The sequence below is a fragment of the Pristis pectinata genome, chromosome 12 (assembly GCF_009764475.1).
Source record: "Pristis pectinata isolate sPriPec2 chromosome 12, sPriPec2.1.pri, whole genome shotgun sequence".
NCBI lineage: Eukaryota > Metazoa > Chordata > Chondrichthyes > Rhinopristiformes > Pristidae > Pristis > Pristis pectinata.
The window spans coordinates 23463486-23481028 of record NC_067416.1 but is presented as its reverse complement, the minus strand read 5'-3'; the positions used below and the strand labels follow the sequence as shown (position 1 = coordinate 23481028).

The 17543-nt window shown below is 39.0% G+C and overlaps 1 protein-coding gene across 1 annotated transcript in view; it reads right to left on the bottom strand.

The window, feature by feature from the left end:
* The window catches only part of dock1 (dedicator of cytokinesis 1), a 432222-nt gene that overhangs the window by 68077 nt on the left and 346602 nt on the right, over positions 1-17543 (bottom strand). Inside the window, exons 38-40 of the mRNA XM_052026984.1 lie at positions 16633-16752; positions 13002-13091; positions 12800-12904 (exon numbers count right to left, since the gene is read on the bottom strand). Of these exons, the coding sequence (XP_051882944.1) occupies positions 12800-12904; positions 13002-13091; positions 16633-16752 (315 nt within the window). The remainder of the gene's footprint in view (positions 1-12799; positions 12905-13001; positions 13092-16632; positions 16753-17543) is intronic.

Here is a 17543-nt window from a genome sequence, read left to right as displayed (position 1 = left end):
AAACTTAGATTAATAACAATGGCAATCAATTTTCTCCATAACGGTCGTATCTAAAATGTGCTTAATCAATTTCTTAGTATAAAATTAGGCAGAAATAATGACACAGAGTGCTTGATTGCAAAAGGGCTGCTTCAATTTCCTCCTAATTTCTAACCTAACAATTTGAACACATGTGGTTTTCAAAATATAATTTGATTTGCTGTAAATAAAAAGTCTCTGTCACAAGAATGCATCACCCTGCAGTGATGCTCCACTGACAGTTTGCAAGTAATTAAGGAGCCATTTAAGTAGTGTGAGTATTTTTCTGATGGCAAAGATAGTTTGCGAATATGTAATGTTTGCAGGAAACATGGGAAAGTGCAAGCGAAAATGTAAAGGTAGGGGTCAATTATCTAGAGGAATAGACACAATTTAAAGAGGGATATGAAAAAGGAATAATGTCAGTAAGTAGCAACATGTGACCTGAAGAAATATGCAAATCTAAGCATCCACAGATGGAGACACAAAAGACTGCAGATACTGGAATCTGCTGGAGGAACTCAGCGGGTCAAGAAGCATCTGTGGGGGTAAAGGAATTGTCAATGTTTCAGGTTGAAAACCCTGCATCAGGACTGAGCATGGAGAGGGGAAATGGCCAGTATAAGGAGAGGGTGAGTGGTGAGACACAAGCCCAAGATAATTGCTGCACTGAGGAGTGAAAGATTGCGCCAGGTTGGGGGAGGGGAGGGGGGGTGGAGTTGGAAAACAGTGGCAGGTGGATGATAGATGGAGGCAGACAAAGACAAAAAAAGAGGCAGATTGAACTGTATGGATGAACTGTACGAAGAACACGGCAAATGCAGCGAATGCTCATGCATGCACCTGTGTGCGTGCTAGTCGATTGTCCAGTGGATCGATGACACAAATGTGGCAGTACACATGCATGCACCTGTATGCATGCACGCACTGGCTGGCCGATCGCTCAGTGGAGCAATAGCACTCCCTGATGCGCACAACTTCACTTTTGGTGCAGGACTTTGGGGACTCGTGCGCTTTTAGGTCTCCACAGACCTTCTCATGGATCTACAATTGTAAGTTGCTCAGTTTCTGTATTTTGATTAATATAAATCAGTAAAGACGTTTATTCTACCACACCATTGTTGTTCTTGCTTCATACACATGTAACAATTGGTGACAAGGATCAAAACAAGAATGGCCTCTCTACTTCAAGCACCCCATCCAGTTTGGGGCACAACTGTGGCAAAACTAACCCCAGAACCTTGGCTACAATGGAAGAAAACCTTCCAGGACTACATCGAACTTCTACCAGTTTTAACACCAATGATAAAGCTGGAGAAAGCTACCAAACCCGAGCTGCTTCACGTGCACTTGGGAGAACTTGGGCAGAAATACTTCAATGCTCTGCACTTTATAGAACAAAGCTGAATTGGCCAGCGCGTTTGAGGCTTTAGACAACGTTTGGAGGATGCAGGACAATGTCTTTACAGCACACTTCAGGTTCTCGCAGTTGCGACATACCCCTGATGAGAACGTAGATGATTTCATCACAAGATTAACTCTGGCTGTTCTGGAATGCAAATACAAAGACATCCAACTGAACAAATTCAAAAAAGCCATGCTTATCCACACATTGATTATTGGAGTCTGTAATGAAAAGACACATGAGAACCTCCTGTCCAAAAAGCACGACTTGTCCTGGGACAAAGCAGTTCCCTCCTTTGGGGGGGAGGGATGAACTGTATGGCTGAACCATACAGTGAACGTGGCAAATCCACACGCCAGTCGGTCGATTGTCCAGCGGATCGATGGCGCGAATGTGGCAGTATGCATGCGTGCACCCAAATGCATGCACGCACCGGTGACGCTCTTTGCTGCATGCAACTTCACTTTTGGCACAGGACTTTGGGGACTCACTTGCTCTTAGGTCTCTGCAGACCTTCTTGTGAATCTACAATTGTAAGTTGCTCAATTTCTGTATTTTGATTAATATGAATCAGTAAAGACGTTTATTCCACTGCACCTTGTCGTTCTTGCTCTGTACATACATAACACAGATGGAGTAAGGTGGGAGGAGGGGAGTAAAGGTTGGAGACAGCTGCTGGAGGGTGATAAGCAGGAACACAGTGCTGGAATCTAATAAGGAGGTGGTAAATGGAGCCATCAGTGGAGAGGTGAATGGCAGATGAAACCAGAACCACATAGGGTAGGAGGGGAGTCTGTGGGTGAACTAGTAGTGTAAGAGGTGGATGCAACCTGGAAGGGGGGGGGTCAAAGATGGGTGAAGGGGGAGATGGAGGTGGGAATGGGGACAAAAATGGGATGACCAGAGAAGGGTCAGAAAGGGAGAGAGAGAAGGGGAGGGGGGAATGAGAAGGGGGAAAAGCACCAAAGGGGAAGGTTACCTAAAATTGGTAAACTCAATATTCATGCCATTGGGTTGTAGACTACCCAGGTGGAATATGAGGTGTTTTTCCTCTAGTTTGCATTGGGCCTCACCCTGGCAGTGGAGAAGGTTGAGGATGGACAGGTCAGTGTGGGAAAGGGAAGACGAATTTAAATGGCATACAACTGAGTGCTCAAGATGGCCATTGTGGACAGTGTGTGGGTGTTCTGCAAAACAGTCACCCAGACTGCACTTGATCACAGCGATGTAGAGGTGGTCACATCAGGAGCATCAAATGCAGTAGACAAGATTGTAGGAGGTGCACGTGATTCAGCTGGCAGGACTGCTTAGGTCTGGATGGTGGTGAAGGAGGAGGAGGCCCTTTTTCCCAGGGTGACAATAGCTAACACGAGGGGACATAATTTTAAGGTGATTGGAGGAAGGTATGGAGGGATGTCAGGGGTAAGTTTTTTACACTCTAGAGTGGTGCGTGCGTGGAATACACTGCCTGCAGAGGTTGTGGGGGCAGATACATTAGGGACATTTAAGAGACTCTTAGATAGCCACATGAATGATAAAGAAATGGAGGGCTATGTGGAAGGGAAGGGTTAGATAGATCTTAGAGCAGCATAATCTCAGCACAACATCGTGGGCTGAAGGGCCTGTACTGTGCTGTAATGTTCTAATAAGTGTTTCACCTCCTGCGATTGCAGCAGAAAGTACCAGAGGTCAGGAAGGGGTGGGTGGGGATGGTTGAGGAGACCAAGGAATCACATAGGGAGTGGTTCCTGTGGAAGGCGGAAAGGGATAGGGAGGGAAAGATGCAGCTGGTGGTAATGGTAAAGATCTCGTTGCAGCTGGTGGAAGTGACGAAGGATGATATGCTGGAGGCAGAGGCTCAGAGGGTGAAGGTGAAGGCCAGCGGAACTCTATCTCTGTTCAGTCTGGAGGGAGGTAAGGTGAGAGCAGAAGTACAAGAAATAGAGGAGATGGGAGTGCGGGCTCCATCAACCACAGCAGAAAGGAAGCTGTGCTTCCTGAAAAAGGACATTTCAAATTCCTGGAATGGAAGGCTTCATCTTGAGAACAGATGAGGCAGAGACAGAGAAACTGGGAGAAAGGGATAGCATTTTTACAAGAGGCAGGGTGGGAAGAGGTGTAGTTTAAGTAGCTGTGGGAGTCAGTGGCTTTGTATCAGTGGATAGTTTGTCTACTGAGATGGATCAGACAGATATACAAAAGGGAGAGAAGTGTCAGAAATGGTCCACGTGAATTTGAGAGCAGGGTGGAAATTAGTGGCGAGGGTAATAAAAATTGATGACTTCCACATGGGTGCAAGAAGCAGCACCAATGCAGTCATCAATGTAATGGAGAAAGAGTTGGGGAGTGGTACCGGAGAAGGTTTGAAACACAGACTGTTCCACGAACCTAACGAAAAGACAGGTATAGTTCGGGCCTTTGATTTGTGAGGTGAGTCAAAAAAGAAATTGTTCAGGGTAAAAACAAGTTCAGCCAGGCGGATGAGTGTTGGTGGAGGGGAACTAGTTGAACCTTTGTTGCATTTACAGAGATTGGGTCAAAGTTTGGTGCTAAGGGGCATGCATCAGTATCTGCATAAATTAGGTTTTCTTTTGGGAATTGCATTCTTGTTTTTCTCCGACAATTGTGAGCTTTTGATGCTGCATGAAGGCAACAGGACTGGGACATCAGGGACATGAATAAACTGGTCAAGCGATTGTTTATTCTTAAACAATCGGATTAAGGTATATTGAAATAAACAGCATAAGGAGGGAAAGGAAGCGTAAATTAGAAGCATGAATTCAATGCCAAGTAGAAAAATTATTACATTTTTTAAAATTCCAATAACAATGAAACCTCTGAGGTATTTGTAATAATTAATTATAAGTGCCAGAGAGGCTGATTAGCAGTAATAAATATTCTGCACATTTTGTGCATTTGCAGTAGAATGGTCATGACTTTATTGAAGCAAGTTTGGTCTGCATCAATCATTGCAAAAGAACAAATTCATGACATTCAGTTCAAACTAATGGGGAGGTGTTGCTTTCATGAACCAAAGGTGGAATGGCATATCTTGGAAATTTTAGATATGTGCATTTAACTGTTCATCTGAAGTAGTTCTACCCCATGTGCATAATGATCAGTGCTTTGTGCCATGCTCTAATTTTGAGAGGTTGTGGTTATTAAAAAAAAGCAATGAAAGAGAGGTGAACAATTTCACAAAGTGGCTGGAGTAGGAATTGGATAACATTTCTGACTAGATCAAGGTTGTTCAAACACCTATAAAATACTGGTTCAGCTACACCTGGAGTATATCCAATACTGGGGCCATAGTGCAGGAAAATGTAAAGGTTTTCACGAAGGCTACAGGCTTCGTAGATCCAAAGAAACTATTCACATTTGCAGTGGACTTAAGAACCACCTGACACAGAATTCATATGACTGGCAGGTGAACCACAAGTGACACAAAGAAATTTATTTTTACACAATGAGTGCTTGGCACCTGGAATACACTATCAGACAACAGGGGCGGCCGATTCAATTGTAGCGTTCAAATAGGAGCTGGGTAAGTATCTGAAAATAAAGTATTTCCTGGGCTCTAGGTGGGATGAGTGCGGGTAGCTGCATTACTCTTACATAGAGCCGATACGAATTTGATGGGCTGAATGATCTCCTTCCCTGCTGCAACCACTCTAATCAGAAGCTGATATTCTAGCTGCACTTCCAAGTTCATGCTGGTTTCAATGAGGTGTGTAACTTCGGAGTGCAATCAACAAAAAGAAAACTTTGGGATGTCTGGAATCACATGGAAAATCTAAATCTGCAGATAACTACTCAAAAAAGTGCTGATGTTTGCTTGAAAAATGCCAACCAAATTGTACTGATACAGTTACTGAACTTTAACTTGGATAGTCTTGTGTGCAAGAACTGCCATGTGCGATAAGCACATTGCTTCCAATGGAGGCAACACAGCAAATTTAAGCTGCCAGCTCATTTACATAATTATTGCATATAATTGGCATGTACCATGCTGCTTGTTGGCTTTTTGTCTTTGAACTGACTTGTGACATCAGTTAATGTGAGCCTACACCACTTAAAACTAATCTGCAAATCCAAGATGAAAGGTTGAGACTACATGAAAGACAGCAGTCTCTAAAGATTAACAATAGTGCAAGGTTGGCCTTGGGAAATATTTAATGTAGGATATTTGGTTTCTGAAGGAAGCTTGGAGGCCTTCCAACACACACACACAGACGCACACACACAGAAGCAAAGGGAGGAGGACGTTAAAAGACCTCATGTTTGTGATCAAATCAAGGTTTTCCTTTACAAGAGTGCAACTTGTCAAATATGCTGAGAAGACTCGTATCTACTGCCCATACTGAAATGTGCTTCAGAAAATGGACATGAACCACTGCAGTCCATCTGGTGAAGGTACTACCACAGTACAATAGTAGCGAGTTCATGGAGAAAAAACCCAGTAACAAGGACGGAACAGCAATGCTGGAATGTTTGTGACTCGAAAAGGAACTGGCAAGTGGTGATTTTCCTATGCACTCATCCTCTTTGGTCGATGGTAACTCCCAAAATGTTAATAACAGGGGAATCATTGATTAAAATGTCACTGAATTTTGAAGGATAGAGGCCATTGCCTGGCATGAAACTTGCTTGCCACTCATCAGCCTGTACATGAATGTTGTCTTGCTGTAAGGAGGCACAAGCTGTTTTATTTTCTGAGGAGTCATGAATAGAACTGAACATTGTGCAATCTTCAGCAAAAATCTCTACATTTCAGAACGTCATTTATAAAGTAGCTGAAGATGGTTGAGGCTAGAACACTGACCTGAGGAAGTTCTGTATAAATACCCTGGGGCTGAGAATGATTGAGTGGTAAACTGATATATCGGTTTATAATTGTCACATGTACCGAGGTACAGTGAAAAACTTTGTTTTGCATGGCAACCACACAGATCATTTCATCATGTCAGTACTTTGAGGTCGTACAAGGGAAAAGCAGTAACAGAATATAGTGTTACTGTTACAGAGAAAGTGCAGTGCAGGCAGACAATAAGATGCAAGGCCATGATGAAGTAGATTGTGAGGTCAAGAGTCCAGCTAATCATACAAGAGGTCTGTTCAATAATCTTATAACAGTGGGATAGAAGCTGTCCTTGACCCTGGTGGTACATGCTTTCAGGCTTTTGTATCTTCTGCCTGATAGGAGGGGGAGAAGAGAGAACGTCTGGGATGGGTGGGGGTCTTTAATTATGTCGGCTGCTTTACTGAGGGAGCAAGAAGTGTGGACAGAGTCCATGGAGGGGAGGCTGGTTTCCGTGATGTGCTGAGCTGTGTCCACAACTCTCTGCAGTTTCTTGCAGTCTTGGGCAGAGCAGCTGCCAGATAGGATGCTTTCTACTGTGCATCTATAAAAGTTGGTGAGGGTCAGTGCGGACATGTAAAATTTCTTTAGCCTCCTGAAGAAGTAGATTGACGGCCAACAGCTGCAATCATTTCTGTTGGGCGTCATATAACTCTTGTTAGTAGAGAGTTTCCTATGACTCCATTGACAAGTTTTATGCAAGCTCCTCGATGCTAACTTAATCAAATGCCGTCTTGATTTCAAGGGCATTCACTTTCACCTCATGAGATGAGGCTTCATGATGGTGAGCATGAAGAAGACCACAAAAGATCTGAGTCTAATTCTTGCTCGATACTACAAGGCTCTTCTAGTGATTTGCTCTTTAAAATTTCATATGAAGGCATAACATTCATTCAAATAAATTGCGCACAAGACTCAAAAATGATGTCAATCATGTATGGTCTTTGTTGTCCATTAAATACCTTTGATTTGCCATGGTGTCTTAAATACAAGTGCCACTGAAGACTACTGCAGAATGACCGTTATTAGAGTACATGGAACAAACTTGGATGGTGCAATGTGTTAGTCACATTCAAAACTGAAACAGGAAAAGTGCAACCCATTTGGTTGGAGAAATTGAAGGAGTGCAATGCTTTTGATTGGATTTAGGTTAGGGTTGACTTCAGGGTTGAAATGAGGTGTCTGCAAATTAAGTGCATCTAATCAATGTGACCCTGCACTATGGAACACATGAAATCCAAGCAATGCCATATATTTGTTCCATCAAGCGAGAATGAAATATAGTCAGCTCTCTTTCAAAAAGATTAAGTGACCTTCCTTATGCAACAGTGAATGTGGTTGTGCAGTCTGAATTTAAATAGAGTGCAATTTTAAGAGTGTGGAAAAAGTCAAGAATTAGGTTAGTACGGGAATTTGGTGCAGAGGGAAAATGAGATGTTGCTCCACAATTCCAGTACTTGTGGTGGTTTATGTTAGCTTAAAGATGTATGTAGTTAAATTGTATCTAGCGTTTAATGCAAGCAAATGTGCCATTTTTGATACTAAAGCTTGGGACAGACTGAAAGTTAGAGCTGAATATTAAGTAACTTTCAGTACAATAACTAGTTGAAAACAAACTTAAATCAAGTGAATAAAAACATCAACTAATATAGTATATAAAAAAAAGATTTTATAAGTGTGGTGGGCCATGTGACATCTTATTGTTTTAACACTTGAGAGATCCCAAAAAACAAATTTTCAGTAAATGCCTGCACCTTAAATAATAAAAATGAGACTGTGGAAAAAGTGGACAACTTCCCATACTTTGGGAGCAGTTTCTCAATGAAAGCAGATATCAGTAATGAAATTCACCTCTTGTGCACCAGTGCAGCTTCTGGCCATCTGACAAAAAGAGTGTTTGAAGATCAAGACCTCAAACTTAGCACAAGGCTTAGTCTACAGGCAGCAGTGATCCTTGCCCTTCTGTACAGTTCTGAAACATGGGCTACTTACTGCAGGTACCTTAATACACTGAAGAGATATCACCAACGCTGTCTCTGAAGAATCTTCCAATTTCACCACTCGGCAAGTGAACCAAATCCTCTCCTCACCCGTATTGAGTGCCTGATTATACTCAGTCAGCTCTGATGGGCTAAGTCTGAAACTTGAGTCTCAAAGTTAAATGCAGGCATTTACATGGGTATAGGAGTAGGTTGGCTAAGACAGGTAGGAAGCTTGCCAGTTTATAAGCAGCTTTTCAATATAAGTGCACATTCTATTAAGAAATGAAGACACTATGGGAACTAAAGTTGTTAAATAATGGTACTGGGATCTGGTGGGGCTATACTTGAAGAAATGCAGATGATTTTGGTTCTTTACTTAGGAAAGAATACATTTACCTTGGAGGCAGTACATTGAGTATTAACTCAATTTCTGTGATGAAGGTGATCACCTAGTGGGAAATACTGAAGAGAGTGAGCGTATGTTATCGGGAGTTTAGAAAACTGAGACAATCTCAAAGAAACCTTCAGAGGTGGCTGGACAGGATAGATGTTGTGAAGATACTTCCCTGATTGGAGAGACTAGAGCCAGGAATCAAATTCTTAGGGCAATGTGTCGACTGAGACTTAAGACTGAGATGAAGTGAAATTTCTCAGAGAGTTGATGTTCTCTATCCCAGATGTCAATGGATGCTGAGTTTTTAGATATATTCAAAACTGAAGTCAATGGATTTTTTTATAGGCAATCGAGTATTACAAGCATCAGGAAGAGCTGAAAACAGCCACTATCTTACTAAACAGAGGGACAGACTTAAGGGGCTGTATAACCTATCCCTGGTGCAATTACATTTCTTATGGAAGAGAAGGTTCCTGCTTACAGAAATTGATGGGCATAATGACCTGCGCAGCCATTTTTATTGTGGTCCTCACCCTGTCTGAGGTTAGAACTGTGGCTGGAGTCAGTGAGGATATTTAACTGCACAGAGATGTTGCATTGATGTTCTCATAGTATGTGCCTTTTCTTCTCTCTCATCTAGGCGTCTATCCTGCTCTCATTTTCCACTGATACTGTACTCCAAGGGAAATGCTTCCCAATGCACTCTGCCCTGGGAGCAGTTGACGTGCAGAATCCTCATAGCCATGACAAAGCTGCCCCACCTTCTACAAGCACAGTTTACGAGGATCATCATCTACTTCTGGGTTTCTTGCCATTGATTTCTACTGTCATCACTGCAATTCTACAAATGCCTGTTTATTTGTACAGCTCCCTGAAGTCGCTACAGGCTATAGGGAGCTGTGTGCTTGGTGCTGAAACATTTACAAGGCACACATTGTAGTTGGTACATTAGAGCACTGGTGCTGCCACGCATATGCAGTGATGTCAAATGGTGTACAACACGACTGACATCAGCTGCATAGAGCTTTTGTGAGCATGCAAGGACAATAAAAAAATATAAGCAAATCTTAACTGAAGGGCTCAAACTTGTTTTGGCATTGATTAAATGGCCCAATTTTCTTTAACTTGCCATCATTACTGATCATCCTCATCCCACTTTGTCACTGATGTCCTCAATTTCTTTCCTGATCACCTCTCTGATCCGAACTCCAATCACCTACCCAAACATCCTACAATCTACTTGGCTGATCTCCTTCTAATCCTTTCTTTCCTAACCATCTGCCTGACCATCCCTGATCAATTGCGCCTGTTGATTTTCTCCATATAAATAAATTTATGACTATCTCTACAATTCTTTTTTACTATTTGATCCACAGGCCTCTGCTGTTTACTTTTTGGTATATCAGAAACTTCATTTCTCCTTGGGAAAAAAAAATTGTTGCGAGTTTTCTAATATTATTCTACAATAAGGAGGAGGGGATTCACCATTAGTCTTGCTAATCGGTGAGCTGAAATAAACCTCACAAATTGTTTTGCATCTTTCCTTCCTCTGGTCCTGCCCTGCATAATCAGCAAAATACTTGTCCTGGCTTCTCTCATTTTCTCTTCCACCTTAAAACATCATAGCCAGCTTCCTCTTCCTCAATGCCAAGCCAAAGTACCTCCTCCTTCATGAGTTGTGTCAGTTGGTATATTGGTGAAGGTGTTAGTTGGTTGCACAACTAACATCTGCCTGGTATATGCAAAGGAGCCAAATTATATTATCTTGAAAATGGTAACTGAATAAGAGGACAAAGGAAAATCAATATTTTAGGACTGTTTCGTATTTATTTTGAATTTAATCTTAGGGATATTAGGTTTCTGCAAGGTTCAAGTTAGTAGCTCATGTCTTTGTACATTTGTAGGCAAATATTTCCTACCATTGAGGCCAAGCAAAAAAAGACACCTATTGGAAAATTTTGTTTGACTGACCAGCTGAATAAATTAGCATCAGATAATTTCACCATTAGAATGCTTACTTCACGAGTTAACCTTCTGTGTTTTGTTTTTTGTCATCAGCTTTTTCCAATTTTCCAGGTTGACATGTATGCTTGGGCTCACAGATTATGTTGCATGACATGCATTAATTCAGCCTATATGTACTAAGGGCTAAATATGCATAAAAGACTTTTTATAATGACTACAATGTTTGAATAAAAGAATGATTATAATAAACTACGTTGACAGACGTTTCCCAGAAAAACATCCAATTTGAATTGACTTGTAGCATCTGTTTAAATTAAAAGAATATTACAGAAAATTCTGAATATGTTACTTTAGATTTTCAGTTTGTCACATCAAATATCTCAAGGTTATTGTACCAACATTAAAGTGAAAAATTGTAATTAAAACATAATTCTTTGTTATTATTTACAAGTATCTAAACCAAAGATGGTATAATTTTTACAACTTTGATTTTTGCTCAGCATGCTGTTTTTTAAAAATACTAAATTAGTTAATATATTATTTGGCTCTTTTTGACTTACTATCATTTCATGAAATGAAAATTTGCTGATTTCCTAACTGAGGAATGGCAAATGGAAATACAAATCAAAATTAAGAATTTTCATTAAATAAATTGAAAAACCAGTCCTGTAATTATAGAGTATGAGACTTTGAGTTACTAATGTGCCTTCCTGTGAATAAGCACAGAAATTTTGATGCCCATGTTCAAATTGAAAGCTATTGCTACTCAAGGCAATCTAAAATATTTTCTGAATGTCAATGAGACACCAACTGAATTAGCTCAGCCATGATAGTATTAAGTATTCAAAACCAATTGCTGTTTCTCATATGATCCTAGTTTGATCTAAGGATGCATTGGACTTTCTAATACAATTTACAACCAGGATGTACACAATTTACAGTAATCCTTTGTACTAAAACTAATCTTGAAGGTATTCCAAACTTTACATTAGGCTTATGATTTAAAACTCAGCCAAAAATATATTGCCTAATGGCTTTTAACATCATCTACATTCCCTTTTTTCATGTACCTTTATTGAATAATGTTTTTTCAGTTCCTGGTCATAAGGATCTCTCTGGTAATGTTTTGTTTTATAACTAATGGAATTAAATAAGTTTGGAAAATTAATGCACAGAGATCACCAATTCACTAATATAAATCTACTAGTAAATATGAACAGCAAATTTAATCTGAAATGTATGGGAATCCCACAAATAATCCTGTGCTATTTTGCTAGATTTTTCAAATTTTTGTTCAGTCATGCACAGTGCACTTTGAAACATTCACTATCGCCAACCTCATGAACACATGTAAGATAATAAGGCAATCTTAAAATTATGCAAACTAGCATGTTTTAAATCAAAACAACCTGAACACTGCATATGAAAGGAAAATTGCAATATTGAAGTATGTGGTTCCCACAGTGCTGTCAAATATCAGATGCAAAAATTACATTTTAGAGATAATTTAGAATGATGTTTCCTTCAGTTTATGCAAAATTATAAAAACAATTCTTTGGTATATACTTCTACATTTTAAGAAAAAAAAACTCAAAAGAAATTTAGTAATACAACTCTGTATTTGTCGGTCATGGCCCTTCTCTTTGTAAGTGATTGACTTAGAATCAGTGGATAAAAAGCAAAGAAAAATAATAACAGTTAAGATATACTTGTAACATGCGCCAAAGTTAAGAATTAGTTCAAAAATTATCCTTTAAGAAAAAATGTTGAGGTATTGTTGATAACCTAACAGCAATAGCAGCATCATAAAAGTGAACGTGTCTATTTCACTGTCACAGCAGATTTGACAAGTTGGATTTCAGCATGATTTTACTCTTCTTTACAAGTGTTTATAATGCAAAATAGTTATAATTTATGCTTAAACATATGCTTTAATATTTCTGAGGTTCCTGGTATTATACTCCAGTTAGTTATCCAAAGCACAATACATTTTCTTTCCTACAAATTTTCTTTCCATAATATTTCCAAATTTCTGATTCTTAAGAAAGGTAGGTGCGGTTAGGCTACTGACATCTCTGTAAAATGAGTATCTATATATTTAAATTCAAGCCTTCTTTTTCAAATATAGTCAAAATCTTTTCCAGCATGTCAAAAATTAAATATGAACATGTTCCTACCCGAATAAATGAAGGAAAGCCCTGACCATAATATCCAACAGCAAAGTAATCTGGTTTTGCTCGTATCACTCTGACAATGTTCTCATAGAATTGAGCTTGTTTTTGCTGTAAAATTAGCACAAAATAATTTAAATGATTAACAGTTCAAACAAGCAAAAAATAATTACCAATATTTTGCATGATTTGCTATTTAATGTCTTACCAGTAATTCACTAAGTTGCTCGTAATCAAACAATTCATTTTCATATTGTTCTGCCAGTTCTTTGCCTAAAGAAATGGCCTCCTCCCACATCTGATAAGCAAGAAAGAAAATGGAATACAAAGCAAAAATATTAATGCTTTACAATTACCCAGTATGAAGTAATTAGTACTAATCTCAATGCATTTAGAAGTCATGTAAAAATTAGTACATTATGCTCCAACAATTCTTTTTGCCATTTAAGATTCAGATTGTACGTCCCAGGTATGATCATGTCATTCTATCATTTTAATATTTTCATTGCCCAGAAAATAGCACTCCACTGTTTCTAAAGTCATTGTATACTTAAAAGAATCCGATTACAATTCACCGTCTATGGCAGTGGAGCACCATGGTTAACATATACTCTTGACTTGCAAGACAATGCAAAAGATCTTGGCACACCGGTTTGAGAATTTGGGAATTGTGAGCATTTGGTAGATTGGTGGTGTAGGTTAGGAGATCAAGGCACAAAGATGATTGATTGGGACTTGCCCATCTTAAAGTAAGTTGACTGCGAGTGGTGGCAATTCAGAAGGTCTTTCAATGATGTGTGATGCACCCCTGATCCTCCTGGTATCAAAATTATGTAGATTTGTACCTTCTCTGTTGTAGGTATTACATTGGGCTGCACTTTTCTCAAAGTAGCCTGAAATGGTGCTGGCTAGAATGGTTACCTATTGCAGACATCAGATCCCATATTTGCATAACAAAAGATTCTAATACATGTTTCACTGTGGGTAACATAAGCCTCTTGACTGTCCTTAACCAATTTGACAAGTGCTCATTTGTAGGCGGAAGTGTACTCACAATCCTTGCCGCTCATTGGCATCATTTATAGAATTTGTATGTCTTATGATTTCACCTAGCTTTGTATTTTTAATAAAACCAGATATATTATCTGAGAACTTGCTAACAATGGCTTGCTGCTTGCTAACTTCAAACTTCCTGTATGCTTGGTGAAACATGATCCATAATTTAGATAACAAAACCCTACATGGAGTATGGGCCAAAAACGAGACTGCTCCATCAAATAGCTGGAAAATATCTTTGATGGCTGGTATTGTCATGCCCTCGATTTTGCTGTCTGTCAAAGCTATTGTTGTTTGATTCCTTCTCATCAAATATCAATTAAACAATTAAAGACTTTAAAAAGTATTAAAAGTTTTAAGAAATGCAATCACTTAAAATATTACTAAATAATGAAAAATATTAGGCTCACTGTAACTAACCTTATTCTTGCTCACCATCTTCTTCTCTATTCAAATGACCCTGACTCAGATCTAAAGTGGCACAGGTTCTTAGAGGCAAATTCCCCAGCATAAGTGCTGGAAAATTCAGCCAGTTCATGCTGTGCCACTGGATTTCATCCAATATCCAGTAGTGGCATGGAGGGAGAAAACATGCCGGCAGAGCTTAGCCTGAAGTTCTAGACTTCTGAGTTCACTTGAATGTCTTGGACATGCCATCATTTACAAGAGTAATTGCTAGCAGTCTCTGTGGAACAAATCTGACTACATTGTAATGTGATCTCATCAAGCTGGCTGTAATGCAAGATATTTGCTCTAGAATTAGCTTCACTTTCAACAAAACTGTCCCAGTAAAGCAACAATGCAAACAGCTATCTGGCATTTTCCAAAAAAAGCAGTACAGCTCTAATCTAACCAATTATACAATGAACCTATTGTCAACAGTTAATGAAGTAAAGGATGATGCTGTCAAGGGTGCTATCAAGCAACATGTATTCTCCAATAACCTGCTCAAAGCTGCTCAGTGGGCATTCCACTATGGACGCTTGTTTTCCTATCTCATTACAGCTTTGATCCAAATAAGGAGTTTAGGTCGAGGACATGACATCAAGATGCCAAATAATTGAATATGGCATCAAGCAGCCCTAGTAAAGTTAATTCTGCAATTCCCCAAGTCTGGGAAAGAATCTGGGAAATATCACAAATGATGAACCCACAATATCTGCAGCCATTACTTCTACAATCCTAGAATATTAACTATGAACTGGAGATTTCTTAAATTTTAATCCCATTAATAAATTGGTACTTTTTGTAACTAATATAAGTTCCTAAATCTCATTAAGTCCCTGGCTCTCCAGAATTTTAGATATGTATTCTTATTAACTTCATAATGTTAAATGCAAAACAAAATAATTGTTCAAAGACTGAGTATTTCCTCCTTCACCTGAATTTGTGAGGATGAGGTACAAAAAGTAAGCTTGGGGAATAAGGAAAATCTCATCATGGTGTGGATGGGAAAAAGGATAAATGGTAGAGAAATAGGAAAGGTTGGGGTGTGTGTGGAAACAGGTAGGAAAACTTGTGGTGAAAACAAAGTAATAATCAAAATTACTAATAAAACCATAATAGCTCAAAGCCCTGCTGATCAGGAACTTCTTAAATGTGTGAAACAGATGGGTTAATGCAATATTTAAAATATGCAAAGTCAGTGTACAACTAACAAGCACATTAATCTCACATGAATGTTAGAAATCTGAAAAAAGTTTATTATAGTAGTGTGCATATAAAAATAGAAAATGTGACCTTTTAACACTTAAATTATTAATGTTATTATGCAATCAATGAGAAATTGTGTGATTATGATTATGTTGGTGTTGGCAAGTCAAAAAATGAGACAGTTAAAAAACTGTTTTGATCCAGTTCAATATTGCGTGGGAAGAATGTGAGCATTTTAATCAGCATAATTTAGCTCCTTGAAACCAGGCCCCATTAAGTGCCCTTAGCATAAGAAACCTTGTATCTATGGGGTGCCAAATGAAATAATATCAATTTAATAATTATACAATTGGCAGATATGATTAATTAACAATTGCACTTCAATATGAAAATTTATAATTACTCTGTGGCTCCATAATGCCAAAGTAATCTTGAATGGGCTCATTTTCCTGAAATTCGTCTCCTTTTCCTTAGGAGGGGTAATGCTGAAATGAGCTGGATTAGGCTTGTTATCTGAGAGAATTAAATTTAAATGCATCATGCTGCTTAAGGTATATAACAATAACAGAATATTATCTGCTTCCAGGACTAGGATATGTTTCTCCTTTTTGGTTTATTACTACTAACATTTTCTCCCACGAAATCCCTTGTGTTTTCCATTGACTGTAGTCTTTCATCGCTTGAGTATACATATCAACAGTGAAAATCTATCCAATCTTGATGGTAAATAAAAACAAAAATGCTGTAAATGCTTAGTTAAGTGTTTCTGATTTTATTTCAGATATTCAGCATCTGCACTTTCTTTGCATCTTGATGGAATATGGTAGCACTAGTTCCAAATATTTAAAAGCTATATAGCCAATACATGTGGCACTGATCAAGGCAGCAAATATAGTTTTGGGACTACTGTATCAGAGCCACAAACTCTTAGAGTATTTGACAAGATGAATACTAGATTTCCTCCACTCATGTCAGTTAATGGAACCTCAAGAGTTTTGAATTTTCAGCATATATATGTAATTATTATATTAAACCTGCAAACTGGGCAAACAATACAAATATTACAATTGAAAACCATGTCTTTACCATTACATTATAAATATTGATACAGCTTTACAAAATCATTTTACCTTTCCTTTATCAAAGTAATGAATAATTTCTTGGTAAAGTTGTTCCTTCAACTGTCCTTGAGTCTGTGCTTGATATCCATCTCTTTGATTCAGGTGAGCTGCACATGGCTCTTCAGACCACTAAAAAAATTAGCAAAAAAGGAATAGTATATTTTATGATTATATACATGGACACACATCTATATTGGTCAACATCAATCAAGACAGTACCATCAACATAAACACTCATGCGAGGAAGAGAAAAGCAGATTTAAGGAGAAAAATACAGCAGTAGGATGAGTTTTGAACAGGTCTAACAAAGGTCGGGGATGTAGAGTACACTTAAGAAGAGAATTATAAGGGCAAAAAGAGAACATGAGGTATCCCTGGCGGATAAGGTAAAGGAGAATCTTTAAAGATTCTATAAGTATATTAAAAGTAAAAACTGGTAGACCTCTTTGTGGTTCCTGGTGACCACATCTGCAACAAGTGTTGGTTGCTCGAGGAACTCAGGCGTAAAGTTGATGACCTGAAATCTGAACTTCAAACACTGCAATGCATCAGGCAGGGGGAGAGTTACCTGGACGCTGTATCACAGGTAACAAGTGTCGGAGGCAGTCACATCCATTAGATTAACTACTTCAAATTCGGTCTGTTGTCAGGGACAAGAGGGTCTGATTACGAGTGAGGCAAGTAGGGGTATACAAGAGGTAGTACTGGAAGAGCCTCAGCCCTTGAGCTTGTCCAATAGGTCTGAGATTCTTGCTCCCTGTGTGGATGAGAGTGGGGGCTGTTGGAAGGATGAGCAACCAAACCATGGCACCGTGGTTCAGGGAGACATTCAAGAGGGGGGAGAGAAGAGAAATGTAGTTGTAATTGGGGATAGTATACTCAGGGGAATAGACACAATTCTCTGTCGCAAGAATCGAGAG